Source organism: Cavenderia fasciculata (genome assembly GCF_000203815.1).
Source record: "Cavenderia fasciculata unplaced genomic scaffold Scf_Dfasci-F-a-25c12.r2-5, whole genome shotgun sequence".
Taxonomy (NCBI): Eukaryota; Evosea; class Eumycetozoa; order Acytosteliales; family Cavenderiaceae; genus Cavenderia; species Cavenderia fasciculata.
Window position 1 is genome coordinate 3,502,615 of NW_004457729.1, and position 15,493 is coordinate 3,518,107.

Sequence of the window (15,493 nt, forward strand, 5' to 3'; positions counted from 1 at the left end):
TGTAGTAGTTGTAGAGATTTCTTTATAATCGTGATGACTCGTTGATGAGAACTTATCAATCTTTCAATAAAGAAATAACCAATTCGATTTAAGTGAACAAATATAAATATAAAAGAAATACTTTCTTTTTAATGAACCCTTTCTAGAAATAGGAATAGAAAGAAGAAATGTATTGAAATAACTAAATTAGTACACAGTATTATAATGAATACATATAAATAGAGAAAAGTATGATCATGTTTTCACAAAGTTTTTTTGTTGTTCACCTCTCTCACAAACTACACATCCTCCTCCTCCTCCTTCTTATTTTACCTACAGATATGATTAAAAGAGTTTTTGATCAAAATATATATTTAAATATATTCTATATTATATATAAAGGGATAATAAAAGAAAGAAAGAAAGAATGATTAGCAAGGTTGTAACTAATGAATGATCATTCTTTATTGTGATCATCATCATCATCATCAATCGGCAGTCTATGATGATGATGACTGTGCAAACAAACAAACTCTTGTCGACAACATCTCTGTACTTGTGAGTATACTATATATATAACCTACCTTTTAAAATCGACAACTATCTATAATATTATTATCTGTATGAAACTGAGATAATGAATAAATAACTGAAGGAAAAAATTTCAGAGAGCTTTCTTTTGATGTGCTCAGTTTGGGTGAGAATGAAGAAAAAAAATTGTAGTCTATTTTTGATTTTTCCCTTTATTACCTTCAACTTCAATACTTTTTTTAATATATATATATTTTACACTCTATCATACATTCACTCTATTAGTAATATATTGTTCCTAGATTAACCCTATATAGGATTAATCACATTTAGAAGTTATACAGTATGAGTTGGTTTGGAGGATTTCTAGGTGGTAATGCACGTGAAACGATTATGCGTGGAGTTGGGGCAGTCGCCAATGTCGATCGTACTTCAAACATCAATGCAGAGGGTCTACTTGACAAGGTTGCATTGGAGACATTGCCAGCAGACGAGAGAAAGCAAGCTCTCAATCAATTGACTGCTGTTGGTAAAAATGGGTTCCAAGTATGTTAGAGCACATATACATATACTCTCATATATATATATATATATATATACCTTTCACATGATAGTTTAACTAACTAATATTATTATTATTACAGGCAGTTGGATCTAAAATGTCAGTATTGACAGCATTCTTAAAGAAATATAAAGATGATATTGAAGTTGTCAGAGATGTAGTTGAAACTCTTACTTGTGTAATGACCTGTCATCCAGTATGTGTTACATCAATATCAACATTTAAATAGAAGAGAGAAGACTATGTATTAACATACACATATATTGAATTGTAGAAAGATGATAATATTATTCAAATTCATAATACAGAGTTATTCTTGAATGATAAAGAGACATTTGTATTGTTGTGTGATTTGTTGACTCTACACGATTACTATGTTCGATACTATATTGCTAGATTCTTAAAGGTTGTCCTTGACAATCGTTTTGAATCAGTTCAAGAGTTGATTCTATCGTGTCCAATGTCTGTTCCAAATATCGTTTTATTATTGAGTGATACTAGAGAAGTTGTTCGTAATGGTAAAGTATATAAATATATTTAAATTTATATATAACATATCCCAACTTGTAATGATTCTAATATAATCAATTTTTACTCTATAGAGATTATATTGGTATTATACAACTTGACAAAATCAAATCAAGAGATTCAAAAGATTGTTGCATTTGAAGGAGCATTTGATGTATTATTGGATATTATAAACAAAGAAGGACAATCTGAAGGTGGAATCATTGTAAATGATTGTATTCAAACATTGATCAATTTATTAAAATCAAATGTTTCAAATCAAGTAATTATTATCCAAATTGGTTGATCAATACACCCTTGACCTTTAATACTTACTACTACCACTATATATTTAGAATTATTTTAGAGAGACTGGATGTATACCAAGAGTAGCACCATTATTACAAGTACAAAATACAGACATGTGGATATTATCAGATAACAAGTTTAACATTATCATGTCATCGTTGGAATTAATCTTGACATTGGTCGAACGCAACAATATTAGCACACCATTGAACCAGAACCAGATATCGCAGAGTGGTATAATGAATCTGATTGTTCGTTTGGGTTTGGGAAAGATGTCGTCACAGATCATTAGAAGCAAGGCATTGTACACATTGGGCGAGGTGATCAACTTGAACAGCGAGAATATTGCAGACTTTTCACAGATTTCGATAAAGTCGGAGCAGAATGGACACTCGCAGTCGGCACTACTCCGATTGACAATGGTGATTCTCTACTCTAAGGATTTGATGGAGAAGATCTCGGCGGCACACGTGTTCAAGTGCTATTTGTCGGGTAATGAGGAGGCACAGATGGGTCTGGCATCGACCATCACACCGATTGCACCTGCGACACCGGGAACGGATGCTGAGGAGGAGTTGTCGATTGGACAGCATTTGGTGCGTGCGTTGTTTTCTTGGGAGGGCACATCGCCCGTTCAAGCGGGCAGCATGGCATCGCGTATCGACGTGACGTCGTTTTGGTTTGCCAGTATTGTGTTGTGTCATACTCTGCGTGACTCGCCGCATGCCAAGGACGTGATGTTGAAGGCGTGCGTGGATACTGCTGGCACGCACCTCTTTGCCAAGGTGGTGCAGGCGCTGTTGGCGACCAAGCGTGCCGACCCGCCCGTCGACCCGATGGTGCGTGTCGGCTTGCTCAAGCTGCTCGCCGTGTGGTTGGACCACGCACCCAAGGCAGCACGCGAGCTGCTCTCTAGCAACCAGTACCTCACATTCATGGTCGAGTCGATCCAGCAGCCGTCGAGCCCGCAGACCGTGCATGTACAGGCGCTGTTTGCACTCGTGTTTGGTTTGTACGTCACCAACCTGCCCGACGAGAATGCGGCCGACAAGAACAACCTCAGCAGCATCATCCACACGCGTATCGGACTCAGCTCCTTCAAAGACCGTCTCGACCAACTTCGCAAGACTGACGCGTTTACACACGCCGAGCAGGGTGAAAAGGAAGAGTTTACAACATCTGCCGACAAACTGACCATTGCACTCTACGACTTTGACTTTACCCTCTTTTACAAGGACACATACGACAAGATCCGAAACATTGGTACGGCCACCTCGACCAAGCAAAAGCCAGGCACCCGTCCCACCTCGGCGTCGTCTTCTCATCCCCCTCCCTCCTCTTCATCCAAACCACAGACACCCTCCATCTCTCCACCAGGCCAGCAAACACCACCCGTCACAGTCGGGTCACCATCCGTCCCCCATATCGACCGTTCAGCATCATCTCAGTCATTGGCTGCAGACAATGCCAAGATACAATCACTTGAAAATGAAAACAATCTGTTGAAAAAGAATGTAGAGGAAAAGGATCAATCTTTGAAACAATTGTCCGACCAATTCCAACAATTACAAGTCCAACAACAAAAATTAGTCGCCGCTTCCTCCACCTCTGATCAACAACAATTGATCGATGGATTAAATTCAATCGTTCAAGAAAAAGAAAGGGAAAATGATATCTTGCAACAATCAATCTCTAAATTTGAAGATTTAATTGTTGACAAGGATGATATAATTGAAGAATTAAATTTAAAAATTGTAAGAAAGAAATAGTAAGAAAAGAAAAGAAACTTTTATTTATTAATTATTTATTTAATATTTAGGAAACAATACAAAATCAAAAAGATTCAGAATCTAGTTTAGGAATGATGGGTGATAATTCTTCTTCAGCTGATATATTTGAAGTGATGAGAATCAAACAAGACAATCAAGATTATTTGACAAAGTTGGAATCAATGGAACAATCCATGAAAGAATTACAACAAGCAATGCAAACACTCAGACAAGAAAATCAAATGTTACAACATCAAAGAGACGAAGCTATTAAAAAGATGACTTCCAGTCCACCACAACCTCCCAAACAAGAACCAACAACATCTCCACCACATAATTTGACTATTGCCAAACTAGAAGGAGAGTTGACAGAACTTAAAACAAAATACTCCTCACTACTCAAAGATCAAGAAGAAGTTGTTGTTTGGGCTACAAGTTTAGAAACTGAAAATAGTACATTAAAAGCTCAACTTGGAAAATAATAACTTAAATTAAATAAAACATACATAGAATCTATTAACCATAATATAAATATAAATAAGATAAAAGAGAGAGGTGGGTAGATGTTTTATTTATTTACAAAAACTAAAATAAATAGATATGTAAAGAAGATCTTCTTTTGTGATTTGATATTGGTTTCCAACAAATTTGTATTTTGTTGTTGTTGTTGTTGCTTTTCTTTTTTGACTATAGAAACTATTTAAAAATGAATGAATAGTTTGTTTTTTTGTATGTTTTGATCATCAACCATATAAGTTGAGGTTGGTTGGTTAGATGTTAGAGGAAGAATCATAATATTGTTGTTCATATTTTACAAACCCTCTTATCTAGTGGATTAAATAAAATGATGAATGATAATTTGGTTATGATGTTGATTGATTGATGGCGGAATTGTAGGAGGTTGGGAGGATTTGTATATTATATTATATATCAATCATGAATTAAATAATTGATTAAAATACAATTGTATGTAGATTGTTATTACAAGTTTGGAAAATAAATTAAAAATCATATTTTGGTGTATGTAGAGAGAATGGGAAAAGATATCTTTTCTATCGATGACATTGACTGTCTTGCATTTTTTGATTACACCAAAACTATTTTGAATCTGTATAGATTGATGGATCAATTCTATACATGTTACCAAACTGTATGGATGGAGTTTGCTTTTCATCAACCTCTACTACACAAACTGACATTGCTATATATTTTGATTAATCATAATTTGATGTGATTAGTTTTTCATGATATATGATGTCTATATAGATAATTCTAGACTTACTATTTTCATCAACAACTCTATATGTAACCAAAACAGTAGATAATGGTTGAAAGAAATTTAAAACGGCACAGTTTGTGGCTGGCAAGTATTTTCCATGACACAATGTACCAATATAAGTCCATTCTAAATAGGTTTCAATATTCTTTGGTGCTGATACCATCTATTCAGCACGAACAACAATCATAATTAATATCAACCATTCAACAATATTAATTTATAGTGTTTTAATATACCTTCATTAAATAACCAAATCTCATTTCATTCTTGCTTAGACTCTTTCCAAAACTCCACTTTAAGAATCTTGATGATGGATCTGAATTGAAATTGGTTGATTCTTCAATCTAAATGATCATCAAAGGAATGAATAAGTGAATTAGTTTGAGTCTGATGATTATCATTATCATCATTGCATTAACGATCGTGTGCATACCATTACAACAGTATTACTAGTTCTAATGTGAGGAAACAATCCACCAAACTCTTTCCATTCTAAATTTCTCTTCCATGTACCCAATAGGTATGTGTAAAAGTCATTGTCTGGTATTTGATACTATAGTTTACATAATGAATGTCATATGAACAATTGATAAAGTAAAGAGTGAGTCAAGGGTTAGAGATAGATTATAACTTGAATATTTGCTGCATGATTGATCAATATATTTGCATGCAACACATTGCAATGATTGCTCCTCTAGAGGAGAGTAGTATTGGAGGATTGATTGATTGATTGATTGATTGATTGATTGATTGATTGATTGATTGATTGATTGATTGATTGATTGATTGATTGATTGATTGATTGATTTGTTGATTGATTCATACTCTTAATGGTTTTGGTACTTCATCTTTATCTTTTCCTTGATCGTTGCTACCTCGAATCGGTGAGTTTGCATTAAGCACTGGTGTTATACTAATCTTCCTCCAATTGTCCATTCTCCTCTATCTATACTATAATTCTGTTCTATTCACAACAATAAATACGAATACTTTTATTATTTATTAATAATACTCGCACAAAAGCACTTTGTAGAAGAAAGAAATGGAATGATTTTATGATCATTCTTTTTTGGGTCAAAAACAACAAAATCTATCATGAAGAAATTATAATGTAATAACAATATATATATATATATCTACATAACATATGTAATGTAACCCTTTTTTGACATATTGAACATCCAATAAGATCCTTTTTGTCGTTTGACATGTCAATTGACTACACATACTTACTCTATTTTTTTGCTTTGTTGGAGTCTCATAACAAAAGAATCATCCTTTACTCTAGGTGCAATGGGACACATATGTCACAAAATGTTTACAATCAATAAGATCCTTGAGATAACAACAACAGAATTTGTAGACAATGACAACTATTACCACTGAAGAACAGCACTTCCAAAGGGTCTTACAGTATAGAAGCTATAGTAAAAGATACTATAAATATATAGATCATATATAATACACACAACATTATCTTTCTAATATCTTTTACTATACTTCTCCTGGCCTAAGCGCTTTACAATTTTTATGTATGTATTCTTCTCGCGACTAACTGTATTATTTTATCTATCTATCTATCTGTAGTATTTATAGTTGTAGTAGAAAGGAAAGGAATTCTACCTGGTTAGATATTTATGATGACGAATGTGATAAGCTCGATGTTTTTTCGCTTACGAACCGTCAAAGAAAGATTTTCAAGAACAATGTGATCAATTCAATTGCAAGGGTGTGTGTTGGTGCCCCCACTGTCACGATAATTGGTGGCACCCATCGCGAAATATTTTTATCCCTCCCAAACTCCATTGATGAACGTATCCATCGACAAGGGAATGACGCTCCCATTCAACCACCACCTTGTAACAACTCGGAGACAGATGATGAGGAAAGAAAAGCTTTTCTAGCTGCCTTGCTTCCTTGGGCGAGTAATCAAACACTTCAATCACATTACAACACAGTCAACCTTTTACACCTATAAAGAGATAGATAATAGTAGACAGATAAATAGAGATAGAGAGAGAGAGAGAGAGAGAGAGATGGCTCTACTATTACATCGTCATCGTCATACCCACCAATCATCTTTTAGATTTGTATTTTTATTCACAATCATCATAGCTATAAGTACTATTTTACAATGTAATTTAGTATCGGCTACAATATCAACCACAGAGAGTATGTATTAATTGTGAGAGATATAATACAATGACTTTTTTAAAATTGACATTTTCGATTAACCATCCTTTAATTCATTTCAATTTTACTATTACAGTTGAATCTTTGAATTGGTTGAAAGCACTATACCAAACATCATGGAATGTACCAACCATATGTTCCAATGGAATAGGAATTAAATGTACTCCTGATGGAAATATTTTGTCAATGTAAATACATAGAGAGAGCGATTCGTAATTTTCGAATAAGAGAATCTTTTTGTTTAACCTTTACTTTACAAATACTACTACAACTACATAGATTATTAGATGCAGCCGCTTACAGTTCGACAACTTCTGGAATATCAACTACTACTCAATCGACTGGATCATCGGGAACACCAGCCTCTACAGTAGGATCAACTGGAGCATCGACATCACAGGCAACCTTATCAACTGGTGCCACTGATGGATCTACCGATGGATCAACTGGAGCCTCTACATCACAGGCAACCATGTCAACTGGAACGACTGACGGATCTACCGATGCATCTACAATAGGATCAACAGGAGCATCAACATCACAAGCAACCATGTCAACTGGATCAACTGACGGATCTACTGATGGATCAACAGGAGTCTCGACATCACAAGGAACCACGACATCTGGAACAATAGGATCTACTGCAGCATCCTCCACTGCAGGATCAACAGGAGCATCAACATCACAAGCAACCCAGTCAAGTGGTACAGCAGCTGGATCTACTGGAACATCAAGTGGATCGTCAACATCGCAGGCTACTGCAGATTCAACCACTACAGGACCTCAAACAACTACCAAAGTAACAAGTGAATCGATTGATGTATTAGACCCAATCCCACTCCCAAGTGTTTACGAAGCTTTTAATGTATACAGTCAACCAAGTACTCCAGTCAACCTCCCAGTACTCACCTTTGGTACACTCGATTTCCCATTCCTCACAAATTTGACCATCCTCGGAACAATCACTCCAGCAGTCACTGATGTTAATATTCTACAGTACATTTCATCACTCAATGCACTCGTATATGTTCGTATCAATAATCAACCATATGTTGCCGATTTCTCTAGTTTCCCTTCAAGTGGTCAAACTCTACTCAAATACCTGTATGTATAATATAATAGATAAAAATATATATATATATATATATATCTATCATGTCACTAACCTTGATTTGATTTTTAAAAGTGATTTAACTAATTGTAGTATGGTAGATGCTGGTATTCCTTTATCTATTTGGTCAAGTACAATGCTAGAGACAATTAAATTATCAGGAAATAGATTAGGATTGTCATCAACTGCAACATCCAATTCCATTCGTTTCGCTGAAATTGACTTTTCATCTGGTGGAGGTACCTTTAATATTGGAGGATTAATGTCAACTTTAACAGTTGGTGATTTTGGTTTCTACGTACATATTAATAACATTATACTTGATAGAATTCAAAGCTTGTAAGTAAATCAATATTAATTATTATTTAATATTAGATATTAAGTAAATTAATAATATTAATCATTCTCTTTTTCAAACTATACAGAACTTTTAGATCATTACTTGTTGGTACTAGAATTGAACTTGGATTCCAAATTAATGTTCCTACCAGTTTATTCTATTTTTCAGCATATAATTGTAAACTTGTAACACCACTTCCATCAACTGTAACAGCTTTACAATCAGTGTAAGTAGTAGTTGTTAGGTTAAAATAATAATACATTTCCATTAACACTCTTATTATTTTCTTTTCAGTGAATTATACGACGTAACCTATGATAATCCAGCCACACTCTATTTAACAACTATTCCATTTTCTCTTATTCATTACTCTGAAAAGAATGGAGTTGCCCAAGCATTACCATCAACTGTTAATAATGTTGCTACATTGTAAGTACAATTGATAGTATCATGTTTTGTTTGTTTGGCTATTCTATTCATTTAACTAATATATATATTCCCTCACATAGTAATGTAAATTCAAATCCAAATTTCAGTCCATCATTTACATATCCGTTATGTACAGTTAGAACAATTGATGCAAGATCAACTGGTTTGACAGCTGCAGCTATTGACAATTGTTTTGTATGCTATTCTAATCAATTTGACATGAGACCATGGTTTGACTTTGACATTACCTTTAATCCAAGTCTTTGTGCATCCTATTTGACACTTAGTGCCACACAGTTTATGGTTGGTCGCGACGGTGGAGTGATCACACTAGAAGGAACGGGTATGGGTTGGGGTGTCGGATCAGGCGTGTACCCCGATTTGACATGTGTTGTGCCAAACAAAAAGTTCCTCCTTGCCGTACCAGCCTACGCAGGTGTCCAAACACTCACACTTAACTTGGGATTCTCAGCGACCATGAAAAAGGCAATTACCATTACCTATGGTGTCCCCAAGATCAGCTCAGTCGAGTTTATCCAGGGAGCTGGGTTATTGACCGTTGTTTTAAACGGAACCTTTTTCGAAAACCCAGCATTTACTGTGGGTGGAGTATCGTGCTCTATCACAGTCTATGGAGTCAATACTGGTGTGCCAACATCGTACCAATGCACACTGCCACAGGATTTCAAGGAGGGGTATACATTGATTGTTGCTAGTGGCAATGTCTATGGAAATGACAGTCGTATATTCTACTATTTGCGTTCATATCCTTTAGTTACATCGACCAGCGAAGTACCGTCCAACGGAGGTATACTCACGTTGTACGGACGATTCATTGTGGGTGCTGGCAAGGTCGTCAAAGATCTACCCATCTCACACGACCTCCCAACCACGACCCCAATTACCATCAACCCTGCGTCATCGACCCTTGCTCAGCTCGGCGTCCAAAGTGTCTCGTCTAATCTAGGTATCCCAACCGTTACAGTCGGCGGAAACCCATGTACCAACGTAATGTATGATGCTACGCAACTCAACTGCACACTCGACAAGGATACCCGTGGACCCAAGGAGATTGTGGTCACCATCGACACTTACACGTTCCGTTCCAAGGGACTGTTCTTTTTGGGCATGTTTGACGCTCCCACATGTCCAAGCGCCTGTCCCGCACACTCGACTTGCGACACTACCAAGGGCACATGTGTATGCGACACTGGGTACGCCGGCCCGACCTGTGCAGTCGAGGTCAAGCCCGACGCACCCAACGCAACCATCGAAGCGTCTCCGGTCAAGCCAGACACGTCGATCAGCACGCCAAGCGGGTCGCTGCTCGACATTCAAATCGTCGGTATTGCCGAGATTGACCTCGATGGCGCTGTCGTCGTTGAAATCCCTCTCTCTGGCGAATGGGACAACCGCACCACCACAACATCCTCGGCCAACACGACCCACTCGTACTTGGCAACCAACATCTATGGCAACGCAACCGTCCAAGCGCAGTTGATCGCATTCCACGCATCCTCGTCGGTCGAGTTTGCCGGCAAGACCGACACCTATGAGTCGGGCTCGCTCAAGGTGCAGCTCGGCATCTACGACTGGCCATTTGTTGCATCAACCAACACTCTCCGCGTCATTATCCATTCGGCAACCGGTCTGACCGACGCAGCTGCAGAGTCGCGTTGCACAGACGCAGTCCAATCGTCTGATGTAGGTGTCGACGAGTTTGACTCTGTCAACTACCTCGTCATGACAATTGACACGATTGCCTATTACGGTCGTTTCATTGATCGATCACTCTCTGACGGTAGACCCGCCTACTCACCCGTATCTGTCCTCAACAAGACCGACGGTGCTGCATTCCTCTCTATCAGTCTTCCACATTGCGTAGTTGCCTGTGTTCTCGATCCCGACTTTTCCATCCTCTTGACCAACAAGGACGAGGACGATGGATGTTCAGACAGCAACTCTCGAGCATGGGTCATCCCTGTTGCCGTCGTCGTTCCATGTGTAGTCGTAGCTGCTGGAGTAGCCACCTTTTTTGCTGTCAAGCGTCGTTTCTATGTTAGTCGATCAGGTCTCTCTGTCAAGATCATTTCAAGAGGTAAATCACAACGTTCCATTTCAATGAAGGTTCCCTATAGTAGTCCATAAAATAATAATAATAATAATAATAGTAGTAGTATATGTATAGTATAACAACAAACAAACAAACACAACCATATACATATTTAAAATCAATCTGTAATAATAACTAAATAAAAGAATAATTAAAGTAATACCTTTTTTAACTAGATGGTGTGGTGAGATCATTACGCGATCAACAAAGAGAGAGAGAGAAAGAGAGAGATCTCGTGAGTTGATAATGGAAATGAAATGAGTTTAAATGTGTATATACATGTATATATACTTTAAATGTCATCTTTTTGAACTTTTAGTTCGAGGTTGCAGATCGCGGAAAAGTGGATCTTTCTCCAAAATTAAGTAGAGGTGTGGCCTTTCCTTTTTTATTTCATTTTTCATTGTCTCTTCTCATCATCACTTATTTATATATTTATATTATTATTTATTTATTTATTTATTTTATACAGAAAGTTGTAGTTGTACAAGTAGTAGTAATATTGATCATCATCATCAAATAAATTACATGTAAATATAGATTAATGAAAGTATAACTACAATGGAAAAGAAAACAAATAAACAGTACTCTCTGGTATGTTTGAAACAGTAGTGAATAACACATACAACATACAACAACTTGTGAATCACAGTAATAGTTATATATATACTCACTACTGTTCTTTCTTCCATCCCTCACAATCTCTGTATAGATGAATGAGCAGATTGGATCAATGAAACCAATACATTCAAAGAGACAAAGTATACAGATACACAACACACCACATTACGGGGAAGAAGAAGAACCATTGGAAAATGTTGATGATCAAGAACAAACTAAGAAAGAGTTTGGTATGTCAATCAATACAATCAATTGAATAGTATATATTCAATATTGATACTTACTTTGTTGTTTGTCTTTTCTTCTTCTCTTTTCTCTTTTACTTTTCTTAGATGCTGCGATTCATTCTGATTTACCACCATACAAGATGGCACAAATAGAGATTAGAGAGATGCAAAACTTTAAGAGTTGTCAGGGAAGATATTGTGAGATTCGTAATATGATTCTAGCAAGTTGGCACGATAACATCAACCAATACTTGACCAAGGACGAGGCAACCAAGATGATTGGCGCACAAAACAAAAAAGAGGCTCATTCTGTCTTTGACTTTTTGGAGCGATGGGGATACATCAATGTGGGTGTGTTTCAGAGACCATCGGGGGATCCCGAATTCTTCTCAGAGAACGCGTCAATTGGCAAGCGGGATATACGTCGCTCGAAAAAGGTGCTGGTGGTGGGCGGTGGTGTGGCGGGTGTCGCTGCAGCACGCCAGCTCAAGTTCTTTGGATACGACGTGCGCATTCTCGAGGCACGCCAGCGTATTGGCGGTAGAGTGTGTACTGACAACCAGACGTTTGGCGCATCGATCGATCTCGGCGGCAGTGTCATCACAGGTCTCGAGGGCAACCCCCTCACAGTACTGTGCAAGCAGTTGCAGCTCAATTTGCATGTGCTCAAGGGCGAGTGTCCCCTCTACGACGTTGACGGCAACGAAATCAGCGAGCGTGCCGACGAGCGTATCACCAAACTCTTTAACACCATGCTCGACAATGTCGCCAAGCAGGCCAAAGACGACTCGATATCACTTCAAGAAGCGTGCGACAATGAACTCAAAAAGGGTCGGTCTCTCACCAAAGAAGAGGCACGTATTCTCAACTGGCACTTTGCAAACCTCGAGTATGGATGTGCCGGTGAGCTCAAAGACATTTGCATGGTTGGATGGGACCAAGACGATTCCTATGACTATCGTGGCGAACATTGTATGATAAAAGAAGGGTATGGCGCAATTGCTGAAGGTCTTGCCAAGGACATTACAATCACCACAAACTGTAATGTCGTCTCTATCGAATATGACGTTGATAAAAACAATCAAGTCAAAGTCATCTCTTCCGATGGTAGTATTTATTTTGGTGATTGTTGTATTGTAACTATTCCATTAGGTGTTTTAAAACAAAAGTAAATATTAAAAACAAACAAGAAAACAAATAATAATAGATAGAGTACTAATATATAAAAACTCTCTCTATTTTAGTAATATTCAATTTACACCAGAACTTCCATCATGGAAAACAAAGATTATAGAAAGATTGGGATTTGGTACATTAAACAAGATTGTACTTCGCTTTAGTAGAGTATTTTGGGGAAACACTGATTATTTTGGATTTTTAAACAATGACAAGGAATCTAGAGGGGAAGCATTTATGTTTTGGAATCTTCATCGTGTCACTGGTGAACCAATCCTAGTTGCCTTGGCATCTGGTGCTTCATCAAAAGATGTTGAAGGTATGCAATACAAATGACAAATTTATAAAACGATTAGATGATTGTTCTTTTTAATATTCATTTTGATTGATCTTTTATATATAGAAACACCGGAACAAATAACAGTTAATAATGTAATGAAGAAATTAAGATCTAGATATGGAAAAGAAACATTGGATCCATTGGCATATAAAATTACTAAATGGAGTCAAGAAGAGTATAGTCGTGGAACCTACTCGTTTATAGCAAAGACATCGAGTGGAAATGACTATGACTTGATGGGTGACAATATTGGCAATCTATACTTTGCAGGTGAAGCTACCTGTCGAGAACACCCTTCTACCGTCGTTGGAGCACTTCTGAGCGGACTCAGAGAAGCCGGCAAGATTGACAAGGATTTCTGCTACCAAGTTGACAAGACCGAGGTCGTAGAAGTCAAGCCAGACGACCAAAAAGAACGAAAGAAATGCTTTTCCAAAAACTATCATGGACACAACCCCAAAAAGGTTCGTGGCAAGGTGCAACCAATGATCAACAAGCGATCACATCACGGCGACGCTGAAAACTCCTGGTTATTTAACAGTGGATTCATAATCCCCAAAAAACCAGGAGCTGTCGGACGAAAACCAAAAGCAAGCAAAACAATTACAACCACTACTACCACGACTACTATATTTGAGGGTGATGATGATTCTGATTATAAACCATCAAATCCAAGTAGTGGTAATGGATCATCTATGAATCAAGCAAATAATAATAATAATAATAATAACAATAACAATAATAACAACAACTCTTCTATCAACCCTATTGGACCACAACCACAGCATCAACAACATCAACAACATCAACAACCATATGGAAATAATAATATGCAACCACAACCACACCAGAACATGCCAATGGGTGGTCCTCCTGGCGCAATGCCAATGCATCACAATCAACAACAACCTATGAATCGATTACCCCAACATGGACCTCCATCGGATTATGATCGGAGATCATATCAAAACAATCAACCACACTATCATCCATATGAAAGAGATAGGGTACCTCTTCCTCATCCTTCCCATCCTCCTCAACAACCTCATTATGCACAACATCCACAACATCAACAACCTCCTCCTCCTCCATATCCAACATCTCCCTATGGTAATCCACCACCCCATCCATATCAACAACCACCACCACCACCACCACAACAACAACCGCAACAACAATACCGACCACCTTATCCATACCAATATCCTCAACAACCATCACCCCCATACCATCAACAACCAATCCCTCAAGCACCCCCTCCTCCTCCTCTCCAACCACCCTATATGCATATGTCACCTGTTAAACAAGAACCACCTCCACCAGGACCATACACACCACAACCAAACCAATACACTCCTCCTCCTATTCCTGGTCCTGCTCCTCTTGCTCCTCAACCAATACCATATAATACTGCATCGCCACCCTATCAACAACAACCTCCACCAAATTATATGCATCTACCACCAGTTGTTAAATTAGAGTCTGGTACCCAACCACCACCTGGATACCCAATTGCACCTCATCCACAACAACCATATAACCATCCACCACCACCACCACAACAACAACCTCAACAACCACCACTTTCCTCTTCATATGGACAAATTCCAACTGTAAAACAAGAACCAATATCTTCATCATACTCTACCAATCTCAACAGTAGTGGAAACTATAGTCTCAATTCTTCATCTGGAAGTGTTGGAGGAAAACCTGTAAATAATAATAATAACGAAACCGGAGTCTCGCAAGAAGAGCTTGCCAGATTAATCACCAAAGAAGAAAAGGAAATACTCAGTATACTTGTAAGAGAAGTCCTTAAAAAGTATCCATCTATTAATCGAGAGGAATTTAAAAACATTGCCAGAAAACTCACTCATTGCTACTATGACAAACTCAAAAGTAAAAGTAAAGAAACCATCAAACAAAGTCCAGAATTGAAAAGATATATCCAAGATGATGTTGATAAATATGTTACTGGCTTTTTAAATCGTAATAAAAAAACATAAA

General features: G+C 37.5%; 5 protein-coding genes across 5 annotated transcripts; 4 read left to right on the top strand and 1 right to left on the bottom strand.

Moving 5' to 3' along the window:
- Positions 1-432: 432 nt before the first annotated feature.
- DFA_01741 (uncharacterized protein) lies at positions 433-2,804 on the top strand (the record flags this gene model as incomplete). Its single annotated transcript, XM_004359649.1, has 7 exons — positions 433-537; positions 844-1,056; positions 1,155-1,268; positions 1,347-1,590; positions 1,675-1,862; positions 1,936-2,122; positions 2,674-2,804. The coding sequence occupies 7 exons, from the start codon at positions 433-435 to the stop codon at positions 2,802-2,804; spliced, it is 1,182 nt and encodes a 393-aa protein (XP_004359706.1).
- Positions 2,805-2,926: 122 nt separating this feature from the next.
- On the top strand, positions 2,927-4,139 carry DFA_01742 (uncharacterized protein; the record flags this gene model as incomplete). Its single annotated transcript, XM_004359650.1, has 3 exons — positions 2,927-3,010; positions 3,040-3,642; positions 3,708-4,139. 3 exons carry the CDS (start codon positions 2,927-2,929, stop codon positions 4,137-4,139), a joined length of 1,119 nt encoding a protein of 372 aa, XP_004359707.1.
- A 90-nt stretch (positions 4,140-4,229) lies between these two features.
- Positions 4,230-6,146, bottom strand: DFA_01743 (uncharacterized protein; the record flags this gene model as incomplete). The annotated part of the gene is made up of 7 exons (XM_004359651.1): positions 4,230-4,242; positions 4,795-4,858; positions 4,940-5,099; positions 5,173-5,280; positions 5,370-5,489; positions 5,762-5,838; positions 6,077-6,146. The coding sequence occupies 7 exons, from the start codon at positions 6,144-6,146 to the stop codon at positions 4,230-4,232; spliced, it is 612 nt and encodes a 203-aa protein (XP_004359708.1).
- Positions 6,147-6,302: 156 nt separating this feature from the next.
- On the top strand, positions 6,303-11,157 carry DFA_01744 (uncharacterized protein; the record flags this gene model as incomplete). Its single annotated transcript, XM_004359652.1, has 8 exons — positions 6,303-6,363; positions 7,082-7,108; positions 7,206-7,317; positions 7,358-8,233; positions 8,334-8,579; positions 8,666-8,806; positions 8,875-9,009; positions 9,090-11,157. The coding sequence occupies 8 exons, from the start codon at positions 6,303-6,305 to the stop codon at positions 11,155-11,157; spliced, it is 3,666 nt and encodes a 1,221-aa protein (XP_004359709.1).
- Positions 11,158-11,379: 222 nt separating this feature from the next.
- On the top strand, positions 11,380-15,492 carry DFA_01745 (uncharacterized protein; the record flags this gene model as incomplete). The annotated part of the gene is made up of 6 exons (XM_004359653.1): positions 11,380-11,403; positions 11,595-11,618; positions 11,835-11,973; positions 12,076-13,138; positions 13,215-13,465; positions 13,550-15,492. The coding sequence occupies 6 exons, from the start codon at positions 11,380-11,382 to the stop codon at positions 15,490-15,492; spliced, it is 3,444 nt and encodes a 1,147-aa protein (XP_004359710.1).
- Position 15,493: the final 1 nt, after the last annotated feature.